Source organism: Phyllobates terribilis, unplaced genomic scaffold, assembly GCF_046119375.1.
Source record: "Phyllobates terribilis strain yellow unplaced genomic scaffold, ASM4611937v1 Scaffold_5__5_contigs__length_657084704, whole genome shotgun sequence".
Lineage (NCBI taxonomy): Eukaryota > Metazoa > Chordata > Amphibia > Anura > Dendrobatidae > Phyllobates > Phyllobates terribilis.
In genome coordinates this window covers 576,518,406-576,539,911 of record NW_027362765.1, presented here as the reverse complement: position 1 = coordinate 576,539,911, position 21,506 = coordinate 576,518,406, and the positions used below count along the sequence as shown (strand labels likewise).

Sequence of the window (21,506 nt, the reverse complement as noted above, 5' to 3'; positions counted from 1 at the left end):
CATTGGACATGACCTCGGCTCATCTGGATGCCGTCACAGCCAGACACTGAGTAGCGCAAGCAAGCCTGCGCTTCTCAGTGTCTGCGGGATGACAGGCTGGATGGCAGCGTTCTGCTGCGGTCCAGCCTGTCATCTCGATGTAGCAGAGCTGAAGCTGTCGTGGGAGCCATGGAAAGGTAAGGATGATGTTGCTTTATTATTTTACTTTTATTGCAGGAGATCATTGGCTTCAGCTGGAATGGGCGTGGCGGTAAGTATGGTTTAATTTAGAACAATAAAGAATTGTGTGTTTATTTCAATTAAAGGACTTTTTTCTGGGTGTTTGTGTTTTTTTTAAATACTTTACTAGAAATTCATGGTGGTCATGTCTAATATTGGCGTGACCCCATGAATTTCGGGCTTAGGGCCAGCTGATAATGCCAAGCTGGCCTTAACTCCTTTATTACCCAGTGAGCCACCGCACCAGGGCCCTGGATGAGTTGGGTACAGCGCCAGAAGATGGCGCTTCTATGAACGCGCCATTTTCCGGGGCGGTTGCGGACTGCAATTTGCAGCGGGTGGGGCCCAGACAGCTTGGGCCTCCCTGCGCTGCAGATTCCAGCCCCCAGCTGCCTAGTTGTACCTGGCTGGACACAAAAATAGGGCGAAGCTCCACGTATTTTTTTTTTAAATTCATGAAATTCATGGAATAATTAAGAAAAAAAGGGCTTCCCTATATTGTTGTGTCCGGCTAGGTACAAATAGGCAGCTGGTGGTTGGGAGCAGCCCGTTCCTGCCTGCTGTACCTGACTGGACACAAATATAGGGCGAAGCCCCACATCAATTTTTTTTTCATTATTTCATGAATTTCCTGAAATAATTTAAAAAAAATTGACGTGGGGCTTCGCCCTATATTTGTGTCCAGTCAGGTACAGCAGGCAGGAACGGGCTGCCCCCAACCACCAGCTGCCTATTTGTACCTGGCAAGACACAACAATATAGGGAAGCCCTTTTTTAAAAAAATTATTTCATGAAATAATTAAAAAAAAATTGACGTGGGGCTTCGCACTATATTTGTGTCCAGCCAGGTACAGCAGGCAGGGACGGGCTGCCCCCAACCACCAGCTGCCTATTTGTACCTGGTTGGACACAACAATATAGGGAAGCCCTTTTTTTCTTAATTATTCCATGAATTTCATGAAATAATTAAAAAAAAAAATGCGTGGGGCTTCGCCCTATTTTTGTGCCCAGCCAGGTACAACTAGGCAGCTGGGAGCTGGAATCCGCAGCGCAGTGAGGCCCAAGCTTTCTGGGCACCACCCGCTGCAAATTGCAGTCCGCAGCCGCCCCAGAAAATGGCGCGTTCATAGAAGCGCCATCTTCTGGCGTTGTACCCAACTCATCCAGGGCCCTGGTGCGGTGGCTCACTGGGTAATAAAGGGGTTAAGGCCAGCTTGGCATTATCAGCTGGCCCTAAGCCCGAAATTCATGGGGTCACGCCAATATTAGACATGACCACCATGAATTTCTAGTAAAGTATTTAAAAAAACACAACACCCAGAATAAAGTCCTTTAATTGAAATAAACACACAATTCTTTATTGTTCTAAATTAAACCATACTTACCGTCACGCCCATTCCAGCTGAAGCCAATGTCTTCTGCAATAAAAGTAAAATAATTAAGCAACCTCATCCTTACCTTTCCATGGTTCCCACGACAGCTTCAGCTCTGCTACATCGAGATGACAGGCTGGATCGCAGCAGAAAGCTGCCATCCAGCCTGTCATCCCGCGGACACTCAGAAGCGCAGGCATGCTTGCGCTCCTCAGTGTCTCGCTGTGACGGCATAAAGATGAGACAAGCTCATGTCCAATGAACTCGGCGCACCTCATGCACGTCACTGACAGCGTGGGAGAATTATCCTGCACTCAGCACTTCAGCGTGAAAATTCTCCCACGCTGTCAGTGACGTACATGAGGTCAGCTGAGTTCATTGGACATGAATGAGCTCACCTCATGCACGTCACTGACAGCGTGGGAAAATTCTCACACTGAAGCGCTGAGTGCAGGAGAATTTTCCCACGCTGTCAGTGACGTGCATGAGGTGAGCTCATTCATGTCCAATGATCTCAGCTCACCTCATGCACGTCACTGACAGCGTGGGAAAATTCTCCTGCACTCAGCGCTACAGCGTGAGAATTCTCCCACGCTGTCAGTGACGTGCATGAGGTGAGCTCATTCATGTCCAATGAACTCAGCTGACCTCATGCACGTCACTGACAGCGTGGGAGAATTCTCACGCTGAAGTGCTGAGTGCAGGAGAATTCTCCCACGCTGTCAGTGACGTGCATGAGGTGCGCCGAGTTCATTGGACATGAACTCGTCTCATCTTTATGCCGTCACAGCCAGACACTGCAGAGCGCAAGCATGCCTGCGCTTCTCAGTGTCTGCGGGATGACAGGCTGGATGGCAGCGTTCTGCTGCGGTCCAGCCTGTTATCTTGATGTAGCAGAGCTGAAGCTGTCGTGGGAACCATGGAAAGGTAAGGATGAGGTTGCTTTATTATTTTTCTTTTATTGCAGGAGATCGTTGGCTTCAGCTGGAATGGGCGTGACGGTAAGTATGGTTTAATTTAGAACAATAAAGGAATGTGTCTTTATTTCAATTAAAGGACTTTATTCTGGGTGTTTGTGCTTTCTTTTAACTTTGACTATGGGGTTAGTAATGGGGGTGTCTTATAGACGCCTCTCCATTACTAACCTGGGCTTGATGTCAGCTGGCATTATAAGCTGACATCAACCCCAACCCTATTACCCCCTGCCACCGCACCAGGGCAGCGTGGAAGAGCGAGGCTAAGTGCCAGAATTGGCGCATCCTTTCTGGGGCGGCTGACGGCTGGTGTTTCTAGCCTGGGAGGGGGCCAATATTCATGGCTCCCTTCCTGGGCTATTAATATCAGCCCCCAGCTGTCTGCCTAGCCTTTGCTAGCTATTAAATTAGGGGGGACCCCACGTCATTTTTTTGGGGGGGGTCCTCCATTTTAATATCTAGTAAAGGCTAGGTATTCAGCTGGGGGCTGATATTAGTAGCCTGGGAAGCTCCGTGGGTATTACCCCCTTCCCAGGCTTCAAACATCTTCCCCAGCCGTCTGCTTAACCTCCGCTAGAGACTAAAATTACGGGGAACCCCACGCCAATTTTTTTTAATAATAAATCCTTTATTTTAATACTAAATGACAAGTACAGTAACCAACACTGTCACTGTACTTCATATATATGTGACTGACATGTTTCTATCTATCTAATCTATGTGTGAAGCTCTATTCTGTCTTTTATAAATTGTCGGGTACAGATGCTGAATTGCCGGCCGGCTTTTTTAAAGAGACGGTGCATGAAAACACTATTATTTTTTTTAATAAATCCTTTGCAGTAAATGACAAGTACAGTAAGCAACACTGTCACAGTACTTCATATATATGTGACTGACATGTTTCTATCTATCTAATCTATGTGTGAAGCTCTATTCTGTCTGTTATAAATTGTCAGGTACCGCTGCTGAATTGCCGGCCGGCTTTTTTAAAGAGACAGTGCACGAAAACACTATTATATTTTTTAATAAATCCTTTACACTAAATGACAAGTACAGTAAGCAACACTGTCACTGTACTTCGTATATATGTGGCTGACATGTTTCTATCTATCTAATCTATGTGTGATTCTCTATTCTTTCTGTTATAAATTGTCGGGTACAGATGCTGAATTGCCAGCCGGCTTTTTTAAAGAGACGGTGCATGAAAACACTATTATTTTTTTTGATAAATCCTTTACACTAAATGACAAGTACAGTAAGCAACACTGTCACTGTGCTTCTTATATGTGTGACTGACATGTTTCTATCTATCTAATCTATGTGTGAAGCTCTATTCTTTCGGTTCTAAATTGTCGGGTACCGGTGTATGCCGCTGCTGAATTGCCGGCTTTTCATGTTTCACTGTGAGCACTGTTCCATTCGATTTGGGCAATCACTGTAATGCCACAACCACCATGGCTGTGGCATTACAGTGAGTGGCAGACAATCCCTGCATGATTGGTGCTCTAAATAGCGCCAGACATGCAGGACACGCTTTTGGTGCACGAACAGTTATCGAACATAACCTCGAACAGCCGAATTTTTTGCAAATCGTTCGGGTTCGTCAAACAACTCGAACACCACCCAAAACAGCTCGAATTTGAGATTGGCGAACAGTTCTAGTCGAACATCGCTCATCTCTACTTGTCAGGTCCCCCATCCCCTCCAAATCAGCAATATCTAGCCATGTGTGATAAAACATCCTCCCTAACCAACCCTGTGTAAAATAATTCAGTTAAATAAATGCTTTAAAAAAGCATTCACAACCTCCACTTTCCCTATGCTAATAAGGGCTTTGACTAGTCAATAGGGCATTAGTTCCCCAGACTAGTCAGCCCTCTTACATGTTATCACGCCCCTGTGGGTGTGATAACACAATTTGCACGAGAAGCGTAATCGCCTTATAATGCAAATGTGCACAGGCGTGCCGCTCATTCCGGCAGCGTCGATACGCTTTCCGGCTTCAGAGATGCGCACTGTGCATGTCCGGAAGTTCAGAAGATGGCTTCCAGTCATGCGCAGTGCGCACCTCTGAAGTCGGTAAGCATACACATGGCTTCGGATACGCAGTGACACTGCCGGAATGAGTGGCAAGCCTGTGCACATTTGCATTAACTGGCGATTACGCTACTCATGAAAATTGTGTTATTACGCCCACAGGGGCATTATAACATGGAAGAGAGCTGACTAGTCTGGGGAACTAATGCCTCATCGACTAGTCAAAGGCCTCATTAGCATAGGGAAAGCCGAATTTTATCGAATTATGTTACACAGGGTTGGTTAGGGAGGGGGTTTTATCACACATGGCTGAATACTGCTGGATTGGAGGGCATGGGAGACCTGCCAGGTTCCCTTTAAGGTTTTCTCTCCTTATCTTTATTGATGATGTTATGACTGCCAAAGCACATTCACACGGGTAACGTACAAACCAGTGAGACAAACACCTGAATCTGACAGGTCCCTGTTCAGGCTAAGGAGCTGACCGCGGTGGTTGACACCCTAAGATAACAAAATGGCGCTCCCAATCGACGTCAGCTTATCCTGAATGTCCTTAGCAGTTCCTAGGATTGCTAAAGAAGCAGTTCCCTAAGGAGTAAAGGAATCACACACAAGAAAACTGCAACAAACATAAACTACATCAAAGTGAATGAATCCAACAAAGTCTATCACCAGCAGTAAACACCAGAAGGGAAAGGTATTTAAAGCCGCACCTGACAGGTGATAGGACAGGCAAACAGAGTAAATGAAAAACACCTGTTAACAAAAACTGACAGAAGCAAAGATAACATAACTAAAACATCCAAAGAAAAGGTGTATCTGTTATGGCTCAGCCGGAGGAGATGCCAATCACAGAACACAGAATCTAGGGTTCGAATCCAGAAGCATGACAGATGAGCTGACATTCTTTCTCTATTCCGAATCACACTAAAATGGCTGCTGCATTGCATGCTTGTATCTTTTATACAAGATATGATATTCCTTCCTGATTGGCTGCATAATGCCATGTAGTGTTGTATATGCAGAACATTATGGGGAATCCCGCGTAACTGTGCCAGTAGTAATGTGTACCTTCTGTGGCTGATGCAATTGTGGCGCCCCTGCGGGTTCAGTCGCCACAGAGGTACTGCATCTCACCCAGAGGTGTGGTATTTCACTCTCAGGTAAGAGTACTGCCCGGGACCCTAACACCTGCATCCAACACACCACTCCAGGCCAGCAGGAGAGGGCAAGATACCTCTGGTTCTTGCTGAGCCCCTTCCCTGGCTGGAGTGGGGGGGAACCTAGTGAGGGGGAACCATGTAGTGGGTGTGGGTGGAGGACGTAGTTAGGGGAGCACATGAAAGGAAGCTGTATAAAAAGGGGAGCCATCTTAGAAAGACAAGCCAGCCAGTCAGAGTGTTCAGTCAGAGGAGGAAAATGAGGGGAGCAGAGGCTCTGTAGTAGCTCTGCTCCAGAGCGGGCCTAGGGAGAGGTCCAGGACTGAGAGAGAAAGAGAGAGAGAAAAGAGGAGAGGGAGCAGGAGAAGGGCTCCAGGAACAGAAGGGATCCCAGGGGTATGGGCAGTGCTGGAGGCCACCGGTACGTCCGAATCTGCCAGGCGGTGGAGGGATCAAGCCGCAGAGGGGACCGGCCCTTTAACTAGTGGAGAACTACAAGGCTCAGCTAGGAACCGGAGGCTGCTGTACTTGCAAGGTGCAGTGGCCACATAAGCAACTATATCGCTGAGAAGGTGGCCACAGAGGGTCCAGGGTACTGCAGGTCGCCCAACCAGACCCGAGGCTACCGGATTGGGACACTGGTTGCGAGGCGCAGGGCAGGAGGGTGAGAGCCAGCGCAGGAAGACGACTGAGAAAGGCACACAGAAAGGGGTCCCGTTAAGTGCTCCTGAACTATCTGGGGATTGCTGAACCCCTGCTTGGTGACCGCAGCACGACATGGGAGGCAGTAAGCTGGACAGTGCAACCTGAGGAACTTAACAACTGTGAGTAAACTCGGAAGACTGCACCCCACTGTCTCTGTGATTATTGTCTGCACCATCACCCCCTGCAATACAATGCCCAGCACAACCCATAACATCTACACTGCCCTGGAGCTAAGCTCTAACTGTGGAAAGCCACACCATCCCTGCTGCAGTAACATCCGCTCCAGAGGACCTGCTCCGCAGCGGCGGCTCCCTTAGCCGCATACCACAGGTGGCGTCACGAACTTTGTATATAAATCCCCTGTAAATAATTCCCTATTGAATGACCGCCCAGGGTCACGGACCGGGTCACCGCCATTGTGACATCCCCGAGCATTTACCGGCCCGGCACCGGGTACCCCATGGCCCAGGGGGCGCGTCACAATATTTTGCAATGTGTAAAATGGTGGCTGGACTGTGATCTTGCCAATTTTTTTTTACACATATCAAATTTCAAATTGATCAATTTTCCTAGGATTTGTCATTTTTTTTCAAAGTTTTCATGAATTCAATTCACATCGAATTGATGTGCTCATCTTTAAATGGTTTCATTATCTTTTATTCTCTAGGTAATGGATTTTCTGGGCCTTTATAAGGAGATTTATTATTTTACTAATAGTGTATTCACTTTTTAAATGATCATTTAGATCAAAGCAGATGTCGAAGCATTTTAAAATAATCTTTATGGGTCTATTGGAAGTCACAAGCATCATAAAGAGAAGAAATGGCAGTTGGTAAACGTTCTTACCTGTTCCATTAATTTGGTTCCCATCAGCTCTTCTCCAGCTCAGTTCTGGGATTGGGATACCTATGGTGCCACATCGTAATAGGACTGTACTGCCAATCATTGTCTTGAGCTTTGCCACAGAAGTGTGAATTACTGGGCTCTGACATTTCCTCAACTCCACTTGATTGAATGGTACTCCAGCAAGGCTGCGTGGTGAATAGCACTTTAGGCGGGGCTCTATAAAAGCTACTGATGGAGATGGGAAGTTGAGAAAATGAACCATTTCATATAGGCTGCAATCACATAACCAAGGGTTGTCCTGCAGACCTGAAAATAAAAGGACATTTTATTTGGAGCATTGGTTTTACATCTTTTTTATTACTGAATCACAAACTTTTCTTATTAGTTAACGTCTTATGTAGTTTTATGAACTTGAGAATCTGTATACTCAAATACATACACTGTATACTAATATCAGGGTGAAATTATAATTTTATTAGATACATTATCATATAAATTGCATAAAACAAACATAAATGAGCATGTAAAGGGTGGTTGGGGTTCAGGTTGTAAAGAGTACAAAATGTTAAAAAACTACATCAGTTACTTGTAAAGAATTGCACATTGGCTATAGAACCAATGAATTACCCAATGGCAAAGAGTCAAGTGACCATACCAATAAATATGTAGTTCCAAACTGGCAAACCCTCTGCACACTGACATTTGGGGAAATTTCTGTGCCAATGTGCAATTCATTAAATAAGCAATTTTTGCTCTAACATTTCTGTGCCTTACAGTATATGCAGTGTTCCATAAAACTTGAGCTGGCCTCTTCCTTCTGTAAGTTTTTCCACCCTAATACATATTTATTTTTATTCAATTTTTATGATGGTATATCTAATAAAACAACTATTTTATCCTGATATAGTGTGCTGTATCTGTTTATATACTTACAATACGAGATCATTTGGATTTGATACCCCCTACTACGAGTGACTCTGTTTTCTTGTTTGTAGGTTTTCTAATACCTGAGAATCTGCACAGAGTGTTTTTCTAAACAGATTTCCAAGTTGGACAAAGACAATTGCAGCTCTATCAAGAACAAAAAGAAAATGCAAGACTTTGGAGAAGATTAGGGCTGATCTTGGTATTGTTAGTGACTAGGTAAATTTTGCAAATGATGTCTAGGTTTAAGACAAAAAGCTTTCTGCTCATGAGTACTGTCAGGTCTCTTTGATGGGAAATTTTTGGAAAGAATGTGGTGTTGATAATTTCTCTCCCATGTTCCTATATTGACATTTGTCAATGCATCAAAAATATCAGTGATATCACAATGTTGTCATAATGGGCTGACAGTAAATTTCCAGCTTAGAATGAACATTCTGGCAACTAACTTTATTGTCATTATTTTGTTCTAATGTGAAAGGAAATCTGATTCTTCAACAATGGCAGATTGGGTAAAGAATGATTGGTCATGTCTGCATTAAAAAGGGCTTCAAGGGAGGTCTTAAAGCAGTTAATTGCCGTTTTCTACCCTTTATATTGCCCTTTTCCTGAGGTAAAGTCAGGAAAAAGCGTCGGACCAAAGGAGCATTTGTTTCTAGATATCCAAGTGATTCTGAGATTGTTTTTTGTGACACTTTGTTTTACATTTGGATCAATATGTTTTTGTCTATTTCTTAAGATATATCAAGTTTAATGACAATTTAGAAAAATTAGTAAAAGGAGTTTTCTTAAATGCATTGGTGTTTTGCCTCTTCTAGGCCACCGTACCATTGAGTCAGTGATATCACACACCAGATCCAGGAACGCCACCCGCCGAGGTCTCCTGGTTCTATGCCGCAGTGTGCACTCGTGATAGACTTTGTTTTTGGGGACTGACCTATTTGATACATAGCTAGGAATGCTTCATTTGCGCCACACCAGTGCTTCTTCCATCATCTCTGATCATTGGACACCTGTGTAATACCCCTCACATGGAAGGAGTTGGGATTCACCTCTTATTATAGGTACAGTGACTTGCAAAAGTATTCATCCCTCCTTGGATTTTTATCTATTTTGTTGCATTATAACCTGCGCTCACATATTTTTGTAATCCAATTTGTGTGTGATGCATCAGCACTTAATAGTCTAAGATGATGAATTCAAGTGAGAAAAATATAGGCATAAATTACATTTATAGGATTAAATAACTAAAAATTGGCTTGTGCATTCGCCCCTTTTGCTATGAAGTCTCTAAAAGTTTCTGGTGCAAGCAATTACCTTCATAAGTCACATGCTTAGTGAAAGGAAGTCCACCTGTGTGCAATCTAAGGCTAAGTGCCCACGATGCAGAAATGCTGCATATTTTTTCCCCATCTAACTGGTATGAAAAACGCATGCAGATTTTACATGCGTTTTTCCTGCCAGGTAGAAGCTTTTGTCAAGCGTTTTTGCATGCATTTCTGCATGCGGGTTATCAAGCGCTTTTCCAAGCGATTATTGCATCACTTGACATCGCTTGACAACTTGGTCACACTATATAAATCCATGCAACCGGCATGGATTTATATAGTGTGACCAAGTTAATAGTTAAAAAAAGAATAAAAATGGTAAAAAATAAAGATTATACTTCCCTTCCGATTGTTAGAACCCTCCTGTTTGCTTTTTCCATCTTGTGTTTTGCGGTCACATGACCATCTGCCTTTATATTCCAGCTTCGCACTTTTGGCTGTGCTGGACTTCAGTGTTGTTTGACTGTTTTGCTAGCCAGGTGCTTCTGTGCCTATCTCTTTCAGTTCGCTTGGTCCTTCTGGGACCTTTAGTACCTTTTTGTTAATTTATCTTTTTGTATTCTGCAACAACCTTCTCTGTTCAGGAGGTGTCCCATTTTTGTTCCAGACCTTAGTTCTTTTAGGGACCCCTTCCCTTTATGCATTAGGTCTTCGTTCAGACTAGCCGAGGACTAAAGCGGGTCTGTTCGCAAGGAACAGACAGCCCGCTACATCGTAAGGATTCGTAAGGATTCAGCTTAGTCTTACTGTAGGGATAGCATTCCCCTTTCTTTCCTTAGTACTTGTTGTAGATCATAACAGTAAGTCCAGTCAAAACAAAAAACTAAAAGGAAAGAAATTTGGGGATCAGTTTGGCTTCCATCCAGGATTTGGCTCAGTGCTTGCAGGGATTGTCTCTGGAGGTGGCCGAGCTCCAGCAACACGTGAGTAGCTGTTCTGGAGTGCATTTTGTGTAACCCAAGGTAGGACTGCCTGATGTTTTTTATAGTAAACAGCAAGATTTTTTTTCCTTTAAAAATGCTTGTTTGTTATATTTTCATTTGAGACCAAGGTCTTCTGGGAATGAATCACAGCGAATTGATTTTATTATGTCACTTTTGCGCAATGAACCACAAGTGTGGGACTTTTCTCTCTAACTTAATGATCCATGCTTAAGGTCGGTAGAAGAATTTTTTTTATGCTATGGGTCTATTATATGGCGATCCTGATCGAATCTCATCTGCTGAGGCAGAACTCAGGCATTTGAATCAGGGGTCAGATGATGCTGAGATTTATTGCACACACTTTAGAAGGTGGGCTTCAGAAGTCAAATGGAATGATCCTGCACTGAAATGTCTATTTCTTGCTGGTCTGAGTGAAAGGGTTAAGGATTTGCTAATTGCACCTGAGACTCTGCAGGATGCCATGCAATTAGCTGTTCATGTGGATGGGAGGCTGAGATCTAGGTAGAAAATCTGCTCAGACGGCGGAGAACCGATGGAGGCTGGGGCGATGTTGCTCCGCTCTCAGGAAAGAGACCGGAGGTTCGCCGAGGGACTGCGTCTTTATTGTGGTAAAGCTGACCATTTGATTAAGTATTGTGAGCTTCATTTTAGTAAAGAAAAAAAAAAGGGAAGGTATGCCCGTATAGCTTGTTTGCGCTCTGCAGGAGTATTTCTTTCAGGGAGTACTACTTTGCAGGAAAATTTGATTGAATTTCAGGTATTTGTGGATTGTGGTTCAACACTTAATGTGATTGATAAAGGGTTTTTGGAAAAACTTAAATTGAAATCCAAACCTTTGTCATCACCTATTTCTGTGATTGCAATTGATAACATTCCCTTGAAATGTATGACTCCCAAGGTTGCTGCATTTCCCCTCACTATCAATGGAGTTCACCAAGAAATAATTTACCCTCTCCGGTTGTTCAAGGATTTCCTTGGTTAAAACTGCACAATCCTTTGCTGGACTGGTCTACTAATATGATAAAGTCTTGGAATCCGAAGTGCTATGATAAATGTTGTAATGGTCACATTGCGGCTGTGGAAAAAGGGGAATTACCTGTACCTATTCAAGATTTTTGGAGGGTTTTTTCAGAGGAGGAGTCGCAAGTTTTACCTCCTCATAGGGATTATGATTGCGCCATTGAGTTTGTTCCGGGAGCTACTCTTCCCAAGAGTCGCTTGTTTAATCTGACTATCCCTGAAAGAAAGGCCTTGGAGGAGTACATACAGACTAGCCTGGCAGCTGGTCACATTAGACCTTCTAAGTCACCTGTGGCAGTTGGATTTTTCTTTGTTAAAAAAAAGGACGGGGGTTTACATGTGCTGTGCACATGCTGCTGAAATTTCAGCTGCGGATTATCATTGCGGAAAAATACGCAGCATGTCCATTAATTTTGCGGACACGCAGCGTAATTGCCACCATTGACTTGCATTGAATTGCATAATATCCGCATGGGCACATGTGCCCATGCCGATGTCATGCGGTTCAATGTGCAGATGGTACCCGCGTCTGACGAAGAGGAGGCTTTCCTCCAGACTTGGGTACCATAGAACCTGTTAAAAAAAGAATTTAAAATCAAAAATAAAGATTATACTTACCTTCCGATGGCCCCTGGCTACGTCCAGTCTGTTGTACGGCTCGCGATGGTCTAAAAGGACCTGCGGTGACGTCATTTAGTCATGCATACAATTTGTTACGAGTGAAGGAGGGTGATGAATGGAAAACTGCTTTTAACACTCCGGTAGCTCATTTTGAAAATCTGGTGATGCCTTTTGGTCTTACCAATGCACTGCATTTTTCTCAGAACCTTTGATTGGTAAGAATGTGGTTGTGTATTTAGATGACATTTTGATTTATTCGCCAGATCTAGAGTCCCATTGGCAGAGTGTACGTGAAGTTTTGCAGTTATTGAGTGATAATTCACTCTTTGCTAAGCTGGAGAAATGTGAGTTCGCTGTGCAGAAAATTAGTTTTTTGGGCTACATTGTCTCCAGCGAGGGCTTTCAGATGGACCCGGTGAAGGTTCAGGCTGTGCAGGAATGGCCTAGGCCTATTGGTTTGAAATCTATACAGAGATTTTTGGGTTTTGACAATTATTACAGGAAATTCATTAAGAATTTTTCAGTAATTGTTAAGCCTCAAACCGATCTCACCAGGAAAGGTGCGAATACGGTCCAGTGGACTACTGAGGCCATTGAAGCATTTAAGTATCTCAAAGAGAGGTTCAGTTCTGCCCCTATCCTTATGCAGTCTGATGAGACCAAGCCTTTTTTGGTCGAGGTCAATGCTTCATCGGTGGGGATCGAAGCAGTTTTGTCTAAGGAGAACAGGGATGGAGTACATCCTTGTGCCTTCTTTTCGAAAAAAAAAATTCGGAAATCGAACTGAATTATGATGTTGGAAATCGGGAGTTGCTGGCTATTAAACTCGCGTTTGAACATTGGCATCATTTTTTGGAAGGCGCTAGATTTCCTATTCAGGTTTTCACAGATCATAAGAATTTGATCTATCTGGATGCTGCCAAGCGCTTGAATGCCCGTCAAGCTAGGTGGGCACTTTTTTTTTCTCGGTTTCATTTTTCTGTGACCTATATCCCTGATACTAAGAATATTAAAGCCAATGCTTTATCTCGCAGCTTCTCTCCTACGGTTGGTGCCGAGGAGGAGGAGAGCATTTTACAGAAAGGAGTTGTGGTGACGGCATTGGACTCCATTTTGGAGAATGGGATTCTGAAAGCTCAAGATGATGCTCCATCTAACAGTCCCCATGGGAGGTTTTTCGTGCCTAGAACCTTTAGGATAGATTTGTTTGTGGAGTGTCATGAGTCTTGGTTGGCAGGTCATCCAGGAATTTCTGAGACTAAGAGACTTATCAGTCGCAGTTTTTGGTGGCCAGGATGGCAGAAAGAAGTCATCAAGTGGGTGCGTCAATGTACTGTGTGTGCTAGGTCAAAGGCTTCACATACTCCTGCTGTGGGTTTGCTTTGCCCTCTGGAGGTTCCTAGTGCGCCTTGGACGCATCTCACAATGGATTTTATTACTGATCTGCCTGTGTCCAAGGGTTTTGCTGTCATCTGTGTGGTCGTGGACCGTTTTAGTAAGATGTGTAATTTCATTCCATTCATTTAGTTGCCCTGCGCCAAGACACTCGCTAAGGCGTTTGTTAAGGAGATTGTCAAGCTTCATGGCATTCCCACGGATATTGTTTCTGATAGAGGATGTCAGTTTGTGGCTCGCTTTTGGCGTGCTTTTTGTGACAGGTTGGGAGTCCATTTGTCATTTTTGTCTGGGTATCATCCTGAGTCTAATGGACAGACGGAAAGAAAAAAACAGGATGTAGAACAGTTTTTGCGTTGTTTTGTGGCGGACAATCAAGAGGTGTGGTCTCAGTTTCTGCCTCTCGCAGAATTTGCTCATAACAATCATAAATCCTCCTCAGTTGGGTGTTCTCTTTTTTTTTGTTGTACTGGGAAACATGCGTCTTTTAGTTCGTTCTCCAAATTGGAGTTGGCGGTGCTGGAGGAGGAGAATTTTTCCGGTGATTTGGAGAGAGTTTGGACTGATGTACGCTGCAACCTTCAAGAGACTAACAAGAAGTCTAAGAAGTATTTTGACAGGAAACCTAAGGAGGTTTTGTTTACTGTGGGTGAAATGGTTTGGTTGACCTCAAGGAACTTGCGGTGGAGGGTCCATTTAAAGTGCTTCAGGTTGTTAACCCGTCTGCGGTTAGGTTGGATGTCCCTACTTCCTGGAAGATTAATCCTGTGTTTCATGTTTCCTTGTTGAAAAAAGCTGATGTATCAGATAGGGATGCCACTGTCACAGTGCCTCCTGTGGTGGAAGACTGCAAATATGAAATTTCTCGTATCTTGAATTCTAGATGGCATAGAGGGAGATTACAGTATCTCGTCTCCTGGAAAGGTTTCCTTCCCGAAGATAACACCTGGGTAAGGGCAGATGATATCTCTGCTCCTAGGCTTGTTAGAGCTTTCCACAAGAGGCTTCCGGACAGGCCTGGGCCTGGAGGATCCGGAGGATCCTTATAAAAGAGGGGGTACTATTAGAACCCTCCTGTTTGTTTTTTCCATCTTGTGTTTTGCGGTCATGTGACCATCTGCCTTTATATTCCAGCTCCGCCCTTTTGGCTGTGCTGGACTTTAGTGTTGATTGACTGTTTTTCTAGCCAGGTGCTTCTGTGACTATCTCTGACAGTTCGCTTGGTCCTTCCGGGACCTTTAGTACCTTTTTGTCAGTTTATCTTTTTGTATTCTGCAACAACCTTCTCTGTTCAGGAGGTGTCCCATTTTTTTCCAGTCCTTAGTTCTTTTAGGGACCCCTTCCCTTTATGCATTAGGTCTTCGTTCAGACTAGCAGAGGACTAAGGCGGGTCTGTTCGCAAGGAACAGACAGCCCGCTACATTGTAGGGATTCAGCTTAGTCTTACTGTAGGGATAGCTTTCCCCTTTCTTTCCTTAGTACTTGTTGCAGATCATAATACCGATGCCCCCCGGTGTTTTCTCCGCTATGTCCGGTCTGTTGTACGGTTCGCTGTGGTGTGAAATGAGCTTTTATGACGTCATTTAGTCATGTGACAGGTCACGCGACCGCCGACATCAGGGGTCGTGTGACCTGTCACATGACTAAATGACGTCACCGCAGGTCCTTTTAGACCATCGCGAGCCGTACAACAGACTGGACGTAGTAGAGAAACCGCCGAGGGCCATCGGAAGGTAAGTATAATCTTTATTTTTTATTTTAAATTCTTTTTTAACAGGTTCTATGGTACCCAATTCTGGAGGAAAGCCTCCTCTTCTCCAGACGCGGGTACCATCCGCACATTGAACCGCATGACATCCGCATGGGCACATGTGCCCATGCAGATATTATGCAATTCAATGCAAGTCAATGGTGGCAATTAAGCTGCGAGGCCGCAAAATTAATGGACATGCTGCGTATTTTTCCGCAATGATAATCCGTAGCTGAAATTTCAGCAGCATGTGCACAGCACATGCGGATTATCATTGGGGACCATGGGGCACGTATTACCAAGCGTTTTTTAAGCGTTTTCGCTGCGGAAATTCCGTGGCAAAAACGCTTGAAAAATGCATAGTGGGCACGCAGCCTTAGGGTCACATGGTCTGTCACTATATACACACCTTTTGTGAAAGACCTCAGAGGCTGCAATGCGATTAAGCAAGACGCACCACTAACCAAACAACACTATGAACTATGAACACATTGAAGGTTCGGGTTATAAAAAAATAACCCAATCTCAGAAGATCCCCCGAGCACAATCAAATCCATTATCATTAGTGATGAGCGAGTATGTTCGGTTAACCCTTTCGCCGAGTATAGTCGGCCGAGCACCGAGTATTTATAGACTGCTCGGCCTTTAAGTTTTCGTCACTCTGTGAACATGATTTGCAACTGTTTGACAGATTTAATACTTGTGAAGAATGCTGGAAAAACAGTCTTTCCTCACATGTATTAAATCTGTCAAACAGTCGCAAATCATGTTCACGGAGCGACGAAAACTTAAAGCCCGAGCATTCTATAAATACTCGGTGCTCGGCCGAGTATACTCAGCGAAAGGGTTAACCGAACATACTCGCTCATCACTAATTATCATCAAATGGAAATAACATGGTACCACAACAAACCTGCCAATAGATGGCCACCCACCAAAACTCTCAGCCCGGACAAGGAGGGCATTAATCAGAGGGGAAGCACAGAGACCAAAGTTAACCCTGAAAGACCTGCAGAGTTCCCAAGCAAAGACTGAAGTATCTGTCCATACGACCACAATAAGCCATACATTCCATAGAGGTTGCTTTATGGAAGAGTGGACAGAAAAAAAGCCTTTACTCTTTTACTTACACACAAAAATTGTGAGGGTCATTTTGAGTTTGCCAAAAAACATGTGGGAGACTCCCCAAATGTATGTAGGAAGGTTCCAAAATTTAACTTTTTGACCAGCAAGGTAAACGTTATGTCTGGCAACAAACCAAAAAGGTCATCAGCCCAAGAACACCATCCCTACAGTGAAACATGGTGGTGGTAGCATCATGCTATGGGGATGTTTTTCAGCAGCAGGGACAGGAACAATGGGCCGAGTCAAGGGGAAGATGGATGGTGTGAAATACAGGGAAGTTCTTGAGCAAAACATTTTTCAGTCTGCCAGTGATTTCAGACTAGGATGGAGGTTAACCTTTCAACAAGTCAATGGCCTAAAGCATACTGCTAAAGCAACACTCGAGTGGTTTAAGGGGAAATGTGTAAATGTTTTGGAGTGGCCTAGCCAAAGCCCAGACTTTAATCCAATTGCGAATTTGTGCTCAGACTTGAAGATTGCTGTTCACCAGAGGAAACCATCTGACTTGAAGGAGCTGGAGCAGTTTTGCCTTGAGGAATGGGCAAAAACCCCAGTGGCAAGATGTGGAAATCTCATAGAGATTTATCCAAGCGACTTGCAGCTGTAATTGCTGCAAAAGAAGGCTCTACAAAGTACTGACTTTAGGGGGGTGAATAGTTATGCACACTGAAATCTTCAGTTATTGTGTCCTATTTGTAATTTGCTTCACAATAAAAAGAAACCAAATGTTCACAGTTGTAGGCATGTTCTTTACATGAACTGATGCAAACCCTCAAAAAAAGAGTGAAATTCTAGGTTGCAAAGTAGCATAACACAAAAAATGCCAAGGGGGTGAATACTTTCGCAATTTACTGTAAGCATTGGAATAATTTAACCTTGGATACTCTTGTATGTGCATTACTTACCCTATTCATTTATATACAATATACCACTATTTTATAAGTCATTTTAAGGTAAGCGTGGTTTTTCACTCTTTGCTTTAATAAAAAAACATTTGTGTTATAACTACTTTATGTTGGCATCTTTTTTCAAACTTCCTTTTATGTTATTTGGATGTTAGAAGGCTTAATTTTTTAGCAGGACATTTTCATTTTTTTCAAGGAAATTTTCAAAATCTTTTTTAGCAATCAAATTCACTTTTAAAGTGACTTTGGTTGGCCTATACATTCAACATCTCAAAAGTGGTATGATTTTAAAAATTCCATGCCTGTCAGCATTCAAAACTTCTGTCAGGAAGTTTGATAGTCTTCAGGTACTTCACAGGAATTATCATTGTGAAATGAAAAATTATATTTTTCTGCAAAAATATTGCTTTAGCACCAAATTGTTCATTTTCACAAGGGGTAAATGAAGAAAATGGACTATATTATTTGTTACACGATTTCTCTTAAATGTAGTGATAACCCATATATGGTCAGAAACTGCTGTTTGGGCACACGGCAGGGCTCAGAAGGGACAAAACACTGTTTGACTTTTGGAGCACAAATTTGACTATAATAGATTACAGACGGTATGTTGCATTAGCAGCTTGAGGTGCTAAAGCAGCAGAAACCTTTCACAAGTGACCCCAGTTTGTCAACTACACCACTCAAGACATTTTTCTACCTTGTGGTGAGAATTTTGAACCTACAGGTGCATCAAAGAATTTTATAGCATTGGCTATTGAAAACGAAAAATGATGTTTTTTCCACTAAAGTGTTGCTTCAGCCCAAAGTTTTTCATTTTCACAAGAAGGAATAGGAAAAAATAGCAATTTTTACTGAATGTGACAATACACTATGTGTGCTATATTTAACGTTTGGAGCATATATTTTGCTAGAATAGTTTGTGAATACCGTTTGCAAAGATGCAATGTGCCAGAACATCAGAAGCTCGCTAATGTGACCCAATTTTGACCATTACACCCATCTGGGAATTCATGTAAGGGCGTAGTGATCTCACAGTTTTTTTCCAGAAATTAGTGAAAATTACAAATATGCCAGTTTAGAGTGTCCAGATTGTGCATCTGGAGTCACATACCCCATAAATTGCTAAGTGAATTCTTTCTGCTACCACAATACCACACATGTGGATGCCAACAGTAGTTTGGGCACATTGTGGGGCTCAAAGGAGGGGGGGACAATTTGGATTTGAGAGCCTGGATTTGGATGTAAGGATTTCTAAGGGGAGCCAAGTCACTTTTCCACAGCATTTGTGGTACCAGTAACATCAAAACTTCCTAATTTTCTATTGAAAGATAATGGAACTGAGAAGAGGGTTCGTTTTTTGAGGGATGAATTGAAGTTTTCATTGGTACTACTTTGAGCTAATTAAAAAATTTTGCTCACTTTTATGGCTAGGTTCAAATTTATACTGTGATCTACGCTGAGCACTTATGTCAGAGTTTCCATCTAAATCCAGGTGATTCATGTCAAAACAGATGGAGTCACTTTGGATTCTGTTTGGCCTCTATTCCAGTCTTTTTGAGCATTCGTGAAACTCTGGTTGACCATGCTTTACGATACAGCTGGAAAAGAGGCCAGATGGAGTCCAAAGTAATTCTTCCTGCTTCATTTTACTGACTTGTTCTGTCAGGGGCTCAGTATGAATCATGTTTTTCATGGATTTAGTTTTAAAGCCTGATGCAAGTGTTCAGCTTACAGTACAGATAAATGTGAACTGACTCTTATTCTGACTTTTGGGAGGCAGAATGAGCAAATTAACAGCAGTTAAGGAATTTTATTTTAGAAATTTTTTTGCACCATTAACCATGCAGTATATGACAACTTTATTCTTCTGGCCATTACCGATACCAGATTTATAATGTTGTTTTTTATGTTTTGCTACTTTTGAATGCTAAAATCACTTAAAAAAAAAAAAAAAGATTTTGCATTGGCCCATTTTGAGAGAATGTTTTTATTTTCTGCAGACAGAGCTCTATGAGGGCTTGTTGTTTATGGAATGAGTTTTTATTTGTGCCATTTTGGGGTACATTACATATTTTCATTACTTTCAATTACAATTTTTTTTGTAGCTATAATAAACAAACAACAGCAATTAAGGAATTATGTTTATTAGATTTTTTTATGGCATTTACCATGCAGTAAAAGTGATATGCCAATTTAATTCTTCGGATTATAATGATACCAGATTTATTTTGATTTTTTTTTTGTATAGTTCGTTTTGCACACTAAATTTTTTTTACAAAAAATGATGTCTTTGTATCGCCATAATAGTTGCGCATTTCTTGTCAACTCTAACATAAGATGACACCCACTCAGCCTGCCTCCAATATTATTCCTCAGCCCTGTAAAAATGCGCCGCTGAGGAATTAGGACTCTTAATGGCCACAGTAAGAAGGCATATCGGCGGTCAATAAGGTGTTTAATTTGTATGATAAAATGTTACAAATTGTCTTTAGCATAAATCTTATTACTTTTACTTACCAAGAATTAGAGTGGAATGATCATTTGAAAAATATGATGTAGAGTGTAGATTAAGCCAAGAAGCAATAAGTTCTTGAGGAAGCGTCAGGAGTTTATTGCTGGACAAATCCAGGTAGGTTATATTTTTCATGTAGCGAGCCGCATCTTTAGGTATGGAGGATAGCTCATTATTGTGCAAGTCAAGCAGCCTTAGTCTGGGTGTGCTGGCAAGAGATTCCCAAGGAAAGGATATGAGATCATTTCCATCCAATCTAAGTTCTTGAAGTTTACGGAGTCCTCGTAACGTGACCAGACTCAAGCTAAATACTGAATTATAGGGCATCCAAAGAAACTCAAGGTTAGAGAGTTTTTGAAAAGCTTCTCCTTGAACACGCCTGATAGAGGTCTTTTCTATACGAAGTTTAAAAGTGTCTGTAGGGATATTCACTGGTGTCAAGGTCATCTCAGGGTCATTGCAAAGTACTTCCCTGTAAAGTGAAAAAATTTAAAATATGGTCAATACAAAAAAAGAATAAATCTGATGAGATATCAAATCAGCAGACTGTAAGTTAGCTCTTTGAAGCTAAGAAATGTGGTATGGAAGCTGGTTTCTAGTTGACAATTGAATATGAAAAATAGGATTATGATATTATAAAAGGTTCCTACTATCATGGAGTTTTTATCAAGTAAAACAATTCCAATTGTAGTTAGAGTGATTGTCTGGGACTTTTACATTGATGACCTATCCTTGGGATAGATCATCAGTATTTGATTGGTCAGGGTGCAACACCTGGCATCCCCGTCGATCAGTTATTCCAGGTGCCAACCAGAAGTTCCCAGCTGTGGAACTGCACAGCTGTGTCAGCTACATAGTCGCCGCGGCCACTATACAGTCGACGGAGCTGTACTGTGCAACACCGCAGGTGAGAAAATCCGGAGTCCTGTATCTATTGTATAATGGACATTGGTGGTGCATCATTAAATTAAAAAAATAGCCCAGCATGCAATACCTTTTAATCATTTGTTGTCATTTATTATGGAATCTGCAAAGCAAATAAAAAATAAAAACAAAAACAAAAACCACTGCGGACCAAAAGCTCAAGGGAGAATTTGTCAGCTTACCGGCAGCGCTCCCGCGCTATGGACCAGCCACTGGAGGAATAACATGGCAGCATACTGGCTGCACTTCCACATACATATATATAGTACAGATAGTAGACAGTACATTCATTTATCATATATACTGCATGGAATAGGATAATTTTTGTCATCTACATAACTCCCTTGTGTGGCTCTATTTTGTCAATGTTTTGGAATTCTAGGTCTATAAAAGGATTTTTCAATTTATCTAATAAAAGTTAGGTTTTAATAATAGGGTTTTGTCTTCATGAATTTTATACAAATATGAAAAGACTCGAAATAAGAGAATCTCTCATCTTCATAATGAACATGTACTTCACCTTACCTGACCGTACCTGTTAAATTGTTTTTTTTTGTTCTTTTTTTAAATGTAAGAAGATAATAAGAAACTAAAGATTACTTCATTTTTTTATGATAGGGAAAAAAATTATAGGGCATTTTGAAAATGAACATGCCCTTACATTATAACCCCAATATTTGCTGTCGGTTGATAGTCAGGAGGCCCCCATACAAATTAGTCAAAAGTTCAACAGACTTTTAT

The 21,506-nt window shown here is 42.3% G+C and overlaps 1 protein-coding gene across 1 annotated transcript in view; it reads right to left on the bottom strand.

The window, feature by feature from the left end:
- Window positions 1-21,506, bottom strand: part of LRIT1 (leucine rich repeat, Ig-like and transmembrane domains 1) — a 68,285-nt gene that overhangs the window by 22,959 nt on the left and 23,820 nt on the right. The window contains exons 2-3 of the mRNA XM_073681458.1: window positions 19,847-20,313; window positions 7,315-7,620 (exon numbers count right to left, since the gene is read on the bottom strand). Of these exons, the coding sequence (XP_073537559.1) occupies window positions 7,315-7,620; window positions 19,847-20,313 (773 nt within the window). The remainder of the gene's footprint in view (window positions 1-7,314; window positions 7,621-19,846; window positions 20,314-21,506) is intronic.